A 15,949-nucleotide genomic window follows, 5' to 3' on the forward strand; every position below is an offset into this window, starting at 1 on the left:
GTTCCATTAAAAAAAAAAAAAAAAAAAAAACATGTAACGTATTGTACCTCGAAATCAAATGAATATAAAAAAAATCATTTGGATGAAAAATCGACCTCCTTGATACCATACAACTTTTGTCTGAAACTTTTTCTCGTATCTTCATTAGTAACCGAGATAATTCAGGTGTGCACTTTCGGTGAGACACCCTGTATATATCTGTTTGTTGATTATAATATAAATTCATTTAATTATAATCAAGCCTGTCAATTAACTGTTTTTCATCAAATGTGTCGCGGCATATTGTGTCGTCACATTATTTCATTATAATTAAGTAGGGAAGTAAAGAAGGACTATTTTCCTATAATATTCAATATTACGAGGATGATACGCATACTACAGTCGTAAAGAGAATCTTGTGCCAAACCAGAACCCGACGAGACATTTTCCGCAATGCTATCATACCGCCGAAGGACATGAATATGGTATATGTACAGCACTGACCCGGGATTCAACCGTAAATTTTAATTATAGATTATATGTGCAAATCGTTAATGAAGCTCAGCTGGATCATCATTCACCTTTAGTTTTACACTAAAAAGACAAAGAAAAAAAACGTTTTTCAACTTGAGGAGTTTTCGCAGTGTTTTCACGCAAGTTCCGCTAAAAATAGTAGAAAAGTGCAGAAACACTGTCGTCAGTCAGAAAATTGCTGTGAAATTTTCTAAATTATTAAAATGCTTATACAGGGTGAAAGAGAAATAACATAACAAAAAATATCAAACAAAAGATTTTTATAAGAGTTGAATACTGGCGATACGATTTCGAGCTGGATTACATTTATATACATTTGAGCATCGATATAATATAATCCATCCTTCACCAACGGTGGAATGATTAACAATGTAGGGAATTCGGTTCACCGACAAGTATAATTAATTTTGCAAACTGAAAGCCGCAGACGCTTACCGGTAAGGTCCACCGAATAATTCATGTATTTAAATCACGTAATTTCACTTTCAATAAATACCATTGTGAAAGCACGACAATCCTGCAGGTAGTTATTTCATAATAACCTTAACATTTTAAGGAATCGCATCGTAGACCATTATTATGCATTGCAGGTGCAACAGAAAATGAACGTATTGTTTGTCCCATACGTTCGTATAAAAAACTACCCTATAGCTATAGGTGACAACATTAATCAGTAGTACGATTAAAAAATAATTCTTGTACACACCAAGCTAGAAGCAAACGTAGAATTTAAAATTACGTAAGTTTTGAATTTGAACGTCCACTTGTATAAAGTCAATTCAATTCTATGGAATCTCATTGAATTAAAATGATCCTTCGAAAGCTTCGAATGACTCCTTCATATTTAACCTGGTAAAATACTTCATTTCCACTCTCATGGTAAACATGGTCGAAAAAATTTTGTAGAGAACAAGCTCGTACTAATTAATTCGCGTAACTAAAAGCACGTGTAGTCGGTTCACGATTTTAATGTATTTTTTAATTTGACAGATCAAAACCAACGGTCTTTTTGAATAAGCTACACGTGGTTTTGCATAAATTCTTTTTACAAAGTATACATTCGTATAGTTTTTTTACTGAAATGTCTATTACTTTTTTACTTCAGTATATAATTTTCGTACATCGATGGAAGTACTCGTGGGACTTTCTAAGGATTGCGAACTGAAGCAAAATCGACTGCCTCCAGCGACAATAGGGACAAAGGGGTAGTATAAGTCGTATAAAATTATTATGTTTGCGTAAGAAGCCTAAGAAGGTTGTGATTTGACAGGAGTATTTCCACCGAGGAGAACAAGACTTCTGACTTTTTGTAAATCCTTTCTGCGTTTACCAGACATTTAAGGGATGTTTGTGAAACATCATTCCCAGGATTATTATGAGTAACGAGTTATAACGGGAGAAATTTTGCATGTGGACTACAAGATCGCTATCAAATGATAAGACGTTTATAGAGTGTTCTCAGTCACTCGTATATACTGATATGAACATTTTTAACTCCCTTACGCATTGTGATCTTGGTTTCCAATACTGCTATGGTGGCCGCTTCGCGAAGCGATTTTAATACCAAACGAGCACTTTGCAAAATCGCCGAGATAGCAATCAAATTAACGTGTGGATGTACCAACGCTGGCGTTTGCGGTACGCCCAAGAGAATCCCGCAGACTGTTCAAGGTAATTGATAGCGTGGAATAAATTGTCAGTGAACGCCTGCAGTCTTTGCAACCGGTACTGACAACAAGCGCTCTCTCGGAGAGAAGGGGAGAATTGTTACCAATGTGCCGTATATCAGCACCTCATGAATTCTCAATAAATTCGAGAAAAGCCAGAGATTAAGCATTTTCAGAAATTATTGCACCGTTGCTGAATACGAGAGAAAGAAAAACCTATCGTATAACGTAATGAACGAGTGCTTTAGTTGAATAGGAAGACAGTAAACTTTCGTTAAAGTCTTTTGGAAAATTGAATTTTGCAAAAAGATTTGTTGGCTTGAAAAATTGACTAAGATCGTCCTGTCGCTAAGATTCTTGTTATAGGGTCAAAATTCTAGTGGCACCGTTAATTATTTTAAGTACTTTCTTCACGCTTCAAGTGACATACGTAATTAGCATACGATCCCTAGAAGAACAATTAGTTAGGCGAGTCTCAGAATCTTTATTGGTGCAGTGCCTTTTTATTGTCGTTCGTCAAAAAAATGTTAATCGTCTTATTGTACACGTTTGTTTTTTGTATTGCCAGAAGAAAATTATAAATTAATTACGTAAAAGCTCAAACTATATATGTATATATTGTCCATTCAATACCTATGTACGAAAAAAAAGACGAAATGCTCAGAAATAAAGATGTACTTGCTTTGTATCTTTGTCAGAAAAGCTCTCAGAAATAAAAATGTGCTTGCAGTACAGCTTAGACTTCAAAAGGGGTTCGTAAAACTCTTTTCCGAGGAAGAACTTTTGCAGCGTTTTAATATCGCTTTGATTAAAACGCTAGCATCGTCGCTAACAAGGAACCCTTTATATCGGCTCTAAGGGAGGTCAAGACAAACTTTTTTAATTTACGGAAATACGAATGAAAAGCACAGCTTGGCCTCCTGCCATTGAACGAGTAAGTCAATGACATAATCCAATGGCCAGCAATTGTTGGCGACAAGTCTGTGGTACTTCGTATTGTACACAAAACCGTCAAGAAAACAAAAAAGGATCCTCGAAACACGCGTAAAAAATAACTTTCACGTGACGTTAAAACCTACCATACACACTCTACTACGTTCGCTACTGTTTTGAATATTTCCAAAAAACAAATAACTTGAAAAAAAAATCTAGATCACATCATAATATCAGTAATTTTATTAAATATCCTGTCTTCTAATTATTTCCATGCAGACGCTCTCCTATAAATTTAGTGTGTCTAATAAAAACTAACAGCAGAGATTGCCATGAATCTCACGTTCTTTTTAGCACGTCTTAAAACAGCTCAAGAAATTTATCACAACTAATGATTGTATCTGCAGCCACTTAACAGCACTAACGATACAGTGGATATCATTGGTTTTTCTCGATATCTAACGAGCTCTTCATATGGATTGACTTCGAAACAAAAATATTTTTCAGATACGGTACATATATTTTTAATGAAAATATTTAATGAATTTTCAAAAATAAATCTTCACTCCTTAAACGAGTCTTGGTTGTTAATACGCAGACATCGCGAGTAAGTAAACGTAATATCACTTGAAGCGTATCCGTTTTCATGTGAAAGAAATGATAATACGAGCAGACATACGAGTAACGAGGAAAATTTAAAATTCCAATGATATTTCCCACGGATGATTTCTTAAAAATTTTCAAGAATATTCAATCTAAAATCAATCAAGGGAGATAAAATTTTCAACGATTCGAATTTAACGTTAGGAAAGATACATGGTAATGAAACTCACCAGCATGAGCTTCTCATATTCCTCTTCGATGACGGTCCCATTATAATAGCGCGTAGTAGACTTTGTCTTGGGATAGTAAAATCCAAGTTTGCACTCACAACGATAACTACCACGTCGAAATCCAAGTCCTGAAATGGCGACGCACTGAAAACAAAAAGTTCATAACAGTAAATATAGCAATTCACAGCTAGAAAAGAATGATTACTTAAATATAAATTAATTAAGAATTATGTGTACTCAATGAAAATTTTCAACCCTCCATATATTAACATTATTCCACATCCAAGGTGTTATATTTCTGATACTAGTTTTACCTATATAACGCCGTAGGTGCAATTACTATTGTATTCAGTATATCAAAGCAAATAATATATGCATTCGTATGATACAGTATACATATGTATGTATAATACATCTAGAGATGTGGTTCGAGCAATGCTCTAGTAACACCAAGATGTCTTCTCCTTTGTAGACTTGCTGATTAGAATTAAACGTTATTTATAGCGCGATGCATTCGCCTCCTGAAACCATGAACAAAGTACCAGCAGCCACTTGTTACATGATTTATAGAAGGTTCACTCGGCGTCAGAGACTTTCCTCGTCTCTATCTCAACAGCAAACGTATAAATTCCTAAGTAGTAACAACCCGAGATAGTGCGGCGAGAGAGTGAACGTAGCACGGAATGAAAAGTCTTCTTCGTTTGCATAACACGTTTACGTGGCTGCTTCCTCGCAGCCATTCTTTGTCCTCTAGTATGTATCCTCTTCGTTCTTTTCCCCCTTTTTTTCCTTCTTTTTTTTTATTAAAGAAAAGAAACGAACGCGACCGATAAATCTCATCAATCTGATTTCCCGGGAAGAATAATCGAGCGTGCTTTTTAAACGGAACTCGAAGATATACCGAGTGAAACGAGAAAAACCATCATCTTATTCGATTTGTCAAATTTCTTATGACTCGAAGGAATTTCAAAAGGGCGTTCGTCATCGTGCGATAACTCGGACACTTTTGGCTGACGAATAAATCGTTCGTAGAAAAAATTGAAAGACAACTCATCTCTTTTGAAACTGTGACGGGATAAACAAGAAAAAAAAAGTAATGCTACAAGAGAGGCTGTATGACTCTTGAAAGAAATCTCATCGCTTAATCATTGTCATGCTCAGATGAAATCTGTATTACTTGGGGAGTATTTTTACGAGAGTGATGATGGGACTTGGTCCTCGTGTACTTGAGTAGTTTCGGCTGTTTCCTTGAATTAGTCTCAATGCTTTTTATCAAAAGAAACAACTGCCATTCGTTTTCATCCAAAACTTTCGGTTCAACTTTGCCTCAACCTTATCTTTTCCCTATATTCTTTTTAACCCTTGCAATCATACTCAAATGTATAAACCGTGACGTAAAATTAGCAAAATCATAATTATTTATACATGGAGAAATTGAACTACAAACTGAACTCAATCAACCGTAAGGTTATCGCGAATTGTACAAGATTTTTCCACGTTGTGAATAAGTCAATAAAAATCAATCAACGAAAACTAATGCTCATGCATGAATATTAGACAATTTCCATACGTCACGCGAGTATGCAACGCGGAAAGCAACGAGTGGAAATATGGGTCAATGGTTAGGACCGATGTGGATTTACAACAGCTGGTTTATTAATAGGGGAGGAGCGTAGGGGGTAGAGTGGGTAGACGGAACTATACCTTGGGGTGTAGAACTTGGTAAAACCGTACAGTTTCAACTGGTACGTATATGTTACTCCATTGACACAATTTCGTCACAGCCTCCTGGGAATGTTATTACGTATACCTATACATATATGTGTGTGTTTGCAATTTCCAAAATCTCAAGAAGATTGTGCCTCGAGCGAAATATGTGGATACCGTAGATTCGTAAAAGATATCGGGCGAATGAATCCCGAAAGAGAAATTCATTCGTGAAATTTCGTGCAGTTGGAACCGATCGAACGTTAAAGTTTCGCACGGTACATTCGAGCACACATCGAGTATTTATTGGATATCATTTTCTGCGCGTAATAACGCGCGAAAAACCATCGTTCCGTTATCCGCGTAAAATCGAATTCCACCGACAAACGATTCGTCTTCGGTAGAGAAAATGCGGAGGAGCTTCGGCATCGCTATCCAATAAAGTAGCATTGTAATGATTCGCTCCTGAGTTATTGGCTATTAAAGGGCTGCTCTCGCTAACCCGGTTAAATCTAGACTTTTCGGCATGAGGGTTAGTTTTCTCTACCACGGTGTAACTAGGTTCAACGCCGGTTTCCGATTCCTATGTACGTTACAAAAGAAGCTTTGGGATGGATCCGTTCTTGAAGCAGGGAGAGAAATTTAAAAAATTCCAAAATATAAGGTATATCGCTGTTAGAATCAGAAATTGAGTTTCAGCCACTTCGCATCTGCTCATGCGAGAAAATCAATTTAACTCACCTTGGTTGTTCGCTTCTTGCATTTGTCGCTCGCTGCGAAAATATTCAGCTGGGAGGAATTTGGCCTGATAGGACACTGATCTATGTCGACTCTACGAAGATCGATATCGATCCCACTGGTCCCTCTGTAACAGAGAAAAATATATTGGACACATTTATACCCGTAGTAAAATTCGTCTCACAAGGTCCTACCTAAAATTCATTCATTCGTTGAAAATTGGTAAGTTAATTAATTATTAAGACACATATATCATACAACTATTTAGGTATCAGCCGAATGTATCTATCCGAAATCCTTTGGACATTTGAATGGCAAGCACCAAGCATAGAGTGACGCAAGAAATAGTTACCAACTGAAAAAACTTCGTCCTACGGGGCGAGTCGGCAAGAAGGACCAAAGTGGCCAGCCTTGCGACTCAAAGTTATTTCCGCGACCAACGAAATTTTTTATAAACATTCCATCTGGAAACGAACAGGGGTAGTTTCGCCGAAAGTAAGGCAGGTTGGATTTTAAAAATTTACCTGAGCGAGTTTCCCTACCACCTTCCGGTCTTTCTTTAACGTCGTCCCAATTTTTTTCCCACTAAGGTTTGCGACAATAAAATAAGGTCCAAAAAATTCCAGACTTCTTTCCAACTAGAATTATAATGCATCTTCAGAGTGCGTTCACTTTGTTTTTAATGCTTAACCATGTATATACGTATAGTACGTATATGCTATAATATATGCTTACACGTACTATAGCTCAGCTATGAAAATAAGTCCAAACTTTAAAATTTTAACGTCATAACCTCTTGTGGCATCAATGTACCTAGAATAACAAGTACGATGTGACAGTATCTCGCCCCATCTTCCACCCTCGTCCACTACACTAATTGCACGGCTTACACGCTGGTAGTAAAGTGACAATAAGAAGAGATGCGCTTTGCGAAACTACTTGCTAAACTTGTAAGTATACTATGTACATATTAAAGATGTCAGTGCAGGCTTGTTATTATATAATAAGTAGGAAGGGGAGGGGAGAGGGGTCGAGTAAAGGAAAATGTGACTCCTGGGATAGAACGAGTTATCCAAAAATTAAAAAACATGTTTGAAAAGTTCGCTTAATTGTGAAAACTTGTTTAAATTATAAAAACTACTCTTTCTATGTGTATTTATCATAATTAAAAAATTTTTTGGCAAATTCAAATTATTTTTTATAATCGCAGATATTATCTATATGTAATATCATCCACTTCAACGCTCATGTGTCCAGTTTCTATAATTATTTCATTGCATCTCCTGTGCTTCGATTATGAGTCTCCCCTTTCCCAAACGACCTTCTCGTCCCCCATGTGTGAAGGATCATACGTCAAGACAATTATACTCACTATTTTGTAAAAAGCTCCAATTTAACTGTATACTATGTAGTTTTTTTAATTATTAAAAAATATTTTTCAACACCATATGTACATTCGACTGAATGTTTCATATTACGTTATATGTTACTGCCATATCGATTCTTTATTATACGTTATCGCGAACCTGGTATTATCCTGTCAATGAATGATTTTTTTCACGGGTTCTGAACATAAGTATACGTAACAGGATAGCCTGCGCACATTCAATTTTTCTCGGATTTCACAAAATACTCGAGCGTGAAAATGCCCAGCGTGGCAGACGAATACTCTTGAGATAGAATGGCGAGAATATTATCCCCCTGGATCTGAATTCTACTCGTGGTTTCCCATTGAATGGAGAACGGCACAAATCAGGTGAACTGTGGGATATGTGTATATCTATATGTATATATACATTCCATGCACTCTTTACCGATGGATTATGAAACGTACTTCAAATTTCGTAATACAGGAATATCTTGAGTAGGACACGATAAACGTTGTATCGAACAATTATCGATTATAGATTTTTTGTTCTACGTACATTGTAAAAATATTGTACCTTTTACAATCTATGGCTACCAGATTTATTAAAAATTAACAAATCATTTAACTCAACAAAGACACGATAATACATATAGTTAGGATAAAAAATATTATTTGCTTGAATATAACATTTTTTTGGCATTTCGTACCTTTGTTTTAACAGGCAGCTATATAGCTTATAGTATACATTTATGCCCGAGGCCTCGTTTCAGCTTCCAAATAATTTTTATATTGGCTTTATATTTTTCATCACGACCCTTCAGCCTCCATTGTTTATCGCTCAAATTTAAACTACGTTATTTAACAGCATATTCGATATACACATATAAAATATTTAACAACCGTGCAACATGGTATAAACGAGCGTCTGACTAACGGAAATATATCTGAACAAGCTATGATAAATTTCGGCTTCAAATTGCACACGTTCTCTTTCTCTTTCTCTCTCCTTGCCTTTCACTCTTATATAATAAATAATTAAAATTACAAATTTTCTAAGCGCATCAACCGACGTTCGATCCTTTGTATCCGAACTAGTAGCCTTTCGTAAAATTTCCGCCAATGATTGTGAGCTGCAATTCCTTCGTTCCCGTCGTCATTACTGTTCGAGTGCTGGAAAGAAGACGGATTTATCGTTCACTCAACGACCCTCGTCACCCTCAGTTCAATATCAAATTGTGTTGATATAAGATAACGATTTGTGATGTCGCTATCAACGTCTAAAAATTTAACGTAATAAAAATTGAATTTAATAACTTCAATATTGAAGCGACCTCCGTATCGATAACTGGGATTATTAATATCGTAGAGTTGAAAAGTATCATTTAATCTCAGAGCAACTGTCACTTCCGCAGCAGCAGTAAACGAAAGTGTACTGAGTTGTTCTGTGGGAATGATCTCCCCCATGAAAATCAATAAGCAGTAATAGGATTCGTTGTAGAGCAACTGGTTGCTGGAAAACTGTGAATGCTTTGGAGTGACGTGCATAGTTGATTGGCACGAAGAATAATGCCAGTTCTGCTATAAGTGAGAACAAGTATACTCTGCATGTTAAGATTAGCAGTTACGGATGTATAAGAAAAGTTTGTATCTTCCAAAGCCATTTCCCTTGTAAACTTGTCGCTTTCTGTAGTAAAACATTGTACTTTAATTCGAATTTGCTTATACTCATATACATATCTCTGTATATCCTGTACTGAATGCCTGTAGTACTATACGGTACTACAGGCATTCGATCTATTCCAAGCTTCGAATTTATTTGCACGTTGAAATCTCTACAGAAAGTTATACGCATTGATAAATATATTTTCTCTGTTAACCAAGATACGACGGAAAAAAAAGATACAATGGAAACAAACGTACTGTGCAATTTATTTTTTAAGATTAAACATTGACTTACGATAAAAAGAGTCGAATATCGTTTGGTGAAGTATAGATTATTGATTTCTTATGTAAACTGTATACAAACCGTATAGGTACTTTTTTTTCTACGTGGGACGATATACAATCCGGCAGTATCGTAATTTTAGAATTTTGTTACCTGCCAATTTTCCATGTGGCAAAATCTGGCGAACAATGCCTAAGGAAGCGCGTTATAAAATTCTCTCGAAAATCCCGGAAACAATCAGAATGAAAAAAATGGAATCCGAATAAATTTGTGACACCCCACAATGAAACTTTGGCTATCTTAAATTTCCTTTGATCCTCGTTTCATTGAGATTTGTACCCTTCGAAGTTCTTTGAATTTTACGGTTCTCACAAGGGTTAACGGCCCCTTATATCTTCACCTTTGAAATCCTCTTCGCTGCTGATCACGCAGCAAACATATTCCTCCTCGACATATCAATAATCTGTTATATAAAAAAAAAGGGATAATCGGACAAAGACGAAACGTTCAACTATTTTTGGATACGTCAAAGAAAAGCTGAATATGACGTAAGTCATGTGCCTATCAGCATATTTTTAGTATAGCTATATAAAATGCAGTGGTTGCGTAAAAAAAAAGGATATGAAAAAGATGCTTCGTTGCAAACACAAAAGGGATTTTAATTAATTACACTTACACGTAAATATATTATAGAACGATATGCATATCTTCTTTTAATGCTGTATAATCTTTTAGATCCAAAACTGCAAAACTCGAGATTCACTGTTTTGACGTACAAAATATGAGAGTCACTTAAAACTTTAATGAACCAAAAAAAAAAGGCTAATATTTTCTTCCCAATATATGAACACTATATGGACAAATTCCAAAAGTACCATGTTGCATTGAAATTGGTTGGCCATAAATCAGATGTTCGTCACTGCGCCCTGGTTAGTGGTTCTGGTGGCCATTTCATTCGCGATTGTAAACCTGTCAGCCGGGTCCCCTCGTACAATTCAAGATACTAAATTTTCGAAATTGACCATTTTGTGACAGGTTTGCCAATATCTCATTGAACAATGTAGCGTAAAAAGTCAGCGATCGAAATACCATATGAAATAACCTCGTATGTACCATACATTCATTCCACATGTTCATACTTACAGCGATATAAACAAGTTTATCCTTCATCCCACACGTCGGAAAATCATCAAAGCAATCCACAGACCCTCGCGATCTCGGGACGCTATCATACTTATAATATTTTTTATCAGGATCCAGTGGCAAATATACCGAATGGAAAATTTCCTGAATAAAATTTCAAAGCACGAAAATACATATCCGATAGCTTTAAAGAAGCAAAGCACAGAGGATCGTTGCAAACGGAAAAAAGTATAATATAAAAATTGTATACCGTGAATAAATCAAAAGAAAAGAAAATTTGATAGCACGTAAGAAAATAAATAGATTTTTTTATGCCATACAATTTTCTGCATTTCCATTACAAAAAATAAATTACAACTCAAGTCCAGTACGTACACTAGATAAAGTCGTCATAGATGCTCGACGTAAAGTCTAAAGCAGCCAAACGAACTTTTGCTCGGCTCAGAAGTGACTAATAGTAAGTGCGGGAAATTTGAAATGTTAAGTGGCTCGATCGATCAAGCCATCGAATGAACTCGGGTAGGCCATCTTGAATTACACAGAAGTGTCTAAACGAGAGTTCTAGTATCAGTTTGCAAAAATGAAAAAGATCTTTAATCAAAGCTTCGAGCAACCCCTAACCGAATTGACTTTGTTAAGACTAAATGAACGGGTCCTCGTTTATTTGCAAATTCATTAAAGCATTCATTGCAACGAAAGGGACATATCCACTATGCCAAATTTTCAAGGGCTACATCTTAACCAAGTGTGTACCAAGTTTCCTTATACACCCTTCACGCTCAATGGTTAAAGGTAGTAGATAGAGGAAGTTAACGTGCAGACCGGTGCTATAGTTAAGTTACCAAACTTGCACTATATACACTATTCAATTAAATGAAGAAGTTCGTGCAGCCAGTGCATTCGAGAATCCATTTTCCTATCGATTTTACGAGTGTCTATCCCACGTGTATATTAGTATAGTCGATATTCACTTTTAACACTGAAGCAGCACTTATCGCTGTTAAGCTACCGATCGCTTATCGATTTTTCAAGTTGTGCGAATTATCGCGCGGTACGCGGTCCGCTACAGAGAATTTCACTCTCGGGTAACAGGTTATCTCTATATTAATTATTTAAACAAGATGAGAACCTGCAGCTATTTTCTTAATGGATATTTTATGTTTTCGCCCAACACCGTCCATTTGCATATTCTGCTGTTGGCTTTTTTAGCTAATACCAAACTAGGCTAATAATAAAGGACTTAAGTACAAGCTGAATTCGTATCTTCTACTTTTCAGCGATACTCCGTTAACGTGTATTTCTGTATGTATAATATGTTGTATTAAACCCGTAGTAAATACATCCCTTTAACATTTCTGCTCGTATTTCTTTAACGTGCCATTCATGGGCCACGATGGAGCAAAATAAAGGTTGTAATCAAAAGTTAAGAACCTTATTTGATTACGAGTATAATTGTTATGAATCACATGGGAAACACAGAAGAAGGTATTCTAAATTCTAATCAAGTATCTCTTGTACTTTGCATATTAAACTAAATTAATTTTGAAGCAACTTCCTTAGAAGCATTCTTAGAGAGAGAAAGAGAGAGAGAGAGAGGGAGGGGGGAGAGCGAGTGATACTTGAATTCAGTGAAACAATTCCGTGAGAATCTAAGCGTCGAGTGTCAGCGATAAATCTGAGTACTCGACTACGTGGTGGAAAACGCGTTGAATCTGGGATGAAATTATGTAGGAGAGTAGCAAGCACCACGCTGTACGGTAATAATAGAGTTCAATTGGACGTTATTGATAAATAGGAATCGTATGAAATTCTTGAATGTGTTTTATAAAATATCGTTGTATTCAAATGGCTTTTCGACACTCTATGTACATATAGTATAGTATATATCGATACCCTACATAGTTATAGACCTACAGTATTCTCTTGACATCTTTATTCGAAGATATTCTACATGCTGTTTGACATGCGTGGCTCTTGTACGATTTGCTTCGTTTTTATTATCACACGGATGTAATAAGATGCTTGTAACATTTCTGTTCACATTTCTTCGATACGTCGATAAAATACCCAATGATACATCCGTATGCTTTCTTCAAGACATTTTCATCTCCATGAAATTGGTTACTGGAGGATACTTTAAATTTTATGAAAATATATTACGTGTAAAGGTTCATACGTCATGCAAATATATATTGGATATAAAGAATATATAGAAAGATATATTTTCTCGTTTACCGACTATGTCTTGAACATATGCAGACGCTTTTATCAAGCTAAGAATACAGGGTGTCCATTAATGGACTTGGCGAGTGAACGGTATCTCAAGAGTAGTCTCCGGTATCTAAGAGCAGAAAATTTTTTTTATGAGAATCGGTCAAGGTTCGCTGATCCGAGCGAAGATGAAAATATTAAAAACGCTATGTAGAGAGATATTATTTATCATTCGGAGTAAATTAAATTATTACAGAAAACCATATTGCCTTAATTAGATAAATATACAGAGAATTTGCACATTATTCAAATGTATGATTATATATTTGTTTGCAGGTATATCTCTCGTTGCAGTTTTAGCCGAATCGATCAACGTGATATAGTATATTAATATTGCATAGCGCTTCTATCTGCACAACGAACCTACCCGTTCTGATATATGAGTCCAATTCTGTAAGAAAATATTCTCCAAAGTATTTTATTGCTACTAGACCGATACGTGCGAGACAGGAGACAGAAGACAGAAGCGGTGTGAACAAATAGATACAGATTTAAGTCCTTCATACACAAAATAACGAAACGAAGTAAGACGTAAGTGTAAAGAAACCAACCAATCAGAATCTAGTACTGTCCCTTCCCCTTGGAGAATTTTAGTACTGCATATGAATTTTAGTAAATTACATTCTATGCACCAAAAACCAAAAAATTGCTGTTTCGCCGCTTACGTCAGGCAAGTTAATTGTATAATTTAAAAAAAAAAGTTCAATTGCACTTCGAAGCACTAAGTCTAAATTAAAAAATTGGAACGTTATAATTGCGAAGCAAAAAATAGAATGTACTGCGATGCAGTTTCGTCCGTGATACAGCAAGTGGTTCAAAACACGAAGAAAAAGAGTGTCGAAGATCGCAGTTTGGAATTAGAGAAAGCTGGATGCAGGAAATTAGGGGAAAGACGCATGAGATTGCATACCGAATAACACGGCAAAGAGTATACCGTCTCAGACATCTGTCCTCTACTTTTCAATAAAACAATGAACAATTAAAACATTGAACCAATAATTTTTCAACACCCTGTATATATAAAATTTGCTGTGTTAAAACTGACCGTTACAAATACCGAATCACTTGTATACCGCAAGCACGAGATGAAAGATGATCAGGTGGCTGTCTGTTCCGCGAAAATAATTAGATTTTACAAGTAATGGACGCCGGCGTACAGTGAATTGGAGCACGAAAAAGCTTGAAAGTGCAGGTACTATAGCGCGCTCTGCTATATACTGTATTATACGTGTACCAGGGCGAAGCGAGGAGTTTAATTGGACAATCGGATTAAAGCGCTATCTCTGCCAGCAGTCTGTCTTGCGAATACCAACTAAACAGTTTCCACTGGCTAATTCCAACGACGTATCTCCACCTCAGCACGGCTGTTCAAACACTCAATATATTACGTAAGATCGTGGCTAAATTACCCGAGGGCTCCCAATTAAAAAGTCATAAACATTGAACCGCTGTTTGCGCCAGGTTAACACGTCGCTCGCCCTATGAGCATTTCCCCCGCGCAACACGACTCAGCCTGTAGGATTACGCAGCAGTGAGAATGAGAAGCTAGAAATGACGCGAGCTACACCGACTGAATTAAGGGACTCCTACACGGGTCTCAAACTGAACTGTTTTACAGTTAAATTTTTCAAGCGATGTACAAGAAGTTTTTGGCAGGACGGAAGTTTAAGCTAACCTACTGTACGTAAGAGTGAAAAAGTATCGTCATTTATCATGAATTTTACGCTGTTTTTCGTTTCTGATTACAATATGTTATATACGCCTGTTCTTTTACGAACGTAATACACGTCGTACCACTTTTTAGACTCAAATGCACCGTATACGGCTTCAACTTTTGGTACCAACATTACTTCCAACTGCAACCTATTTTTCTATAATAGTAGAACTTTGATACCACTAAAATAGAACTGAGTACATAAAATTCTGGTTTCAAAGGTGTAAATATCTATCTAAATATGTGATACAAAGCGAACTATCGCCCTTGGTTCTTGCGTGTTCATTAGAGCACCGAAAAAGAAGACGATTTAATATTTTTCTTATCAAAGGAACATTCATATGGTATCGTGAATTTTATTTATATCAATTTATTCCGAGAATCACGATTGTATATGAAAATTAAAAAGCATGCCATGATACTCGGTCGCCTGCATTTTTATTAAAAACTACTTTCCATTCGTATAAGCTATTTGTCTATGGAATATTTTATTTTTACATGCCGAAGTATTGAAAATTAACCCGAAAATGATCGCGCGATTTTGTTCTTCGTTTAAAAAACATGGAGTTCAGGTATCTCGGACACCTCACGAGCCTAGTTTCGGGTTATTAATAGAAGTTATCGATTATTCGGAATGTCAGGAAAATTTAAAAAAAAATTAAGATAGATTAAACATTTTTCAATAACCTCCCTGTAACGTATTTCTTAATACATTCTGAAGTTTTGTAAAAAAAAAGCATAATTACGAAAAAATATCCTATTTACACAAATGACAAATTACATATTTAACCAACCAAATTACTATGTAATCATGACCTAGTGAATGCTCTCTACGACCGGCAATGTAATTTACATAAATCTTTGGCAAAACGATGTATAATCTAAGTTACGTCAAGATTAATGTAACTTATATTACGCACTTAATGCCAGTGGTTATTCCGATGCTAATCGAATTAAATAGATGCTCTTTACTCCGATAGAACAGTCACTGCCATAATTGAAGTCTACCTCGATTCGAAGATCACGAACCTAACCAAGATGACTAATCAAATAAATATCTAATACGAGATATTAGATACACGCTTCTGTAAGATTGATTCAATTAGTTGAATTATT

General features: G+C 35.9%; 1 protein-coding gene across 3 annotated transcripts in view; it reads right to left on the reverse strand.

The window, feature by feature from the left end:
- Nucleotides 1–15,949, reverse strand: part of LOC107266524 (probable G-protein coupled receptor CG31760) — a 110,782-nt gene that overhangs the window by 34,128 nt on the left and 60,705 nt on the right. For all 3 annotated transcript variants that reach the window (XM_015737115.2, XM_015737116.2, XM_015737114.2), the window contains 2 exons: nt 6,395–6,518; nt 3,947–4,090 (listed from right to left, as the gene is read on the reverse strand). In XM_015737115.2, the coding sequence (XP_015592601.1) occupies nt 3,947–4,090; nt 6,395–6,518 (268 nt within the window). The remainder of the gene's footprint in view (nt 1–3,946; nt 4,091–6,394; nt 6,519–15,949) is intronic.

The sequence above is a fragment of the Cephus cinctus genome, unplaced genomic scaffold (genome assembly GCF_000341935.2).
Source record: "Cephus cinctus unplaced genomic scaffold, Ccin1 Ccin1_scaffold0318, whole genome shotgun sequence".
NCBI classification, from domain to species: Eukaryota; Metazoa; Arthropoda; class Insecta; order Hymenoptera; family Cephidae; genus Cephus; species Cephus cinctus.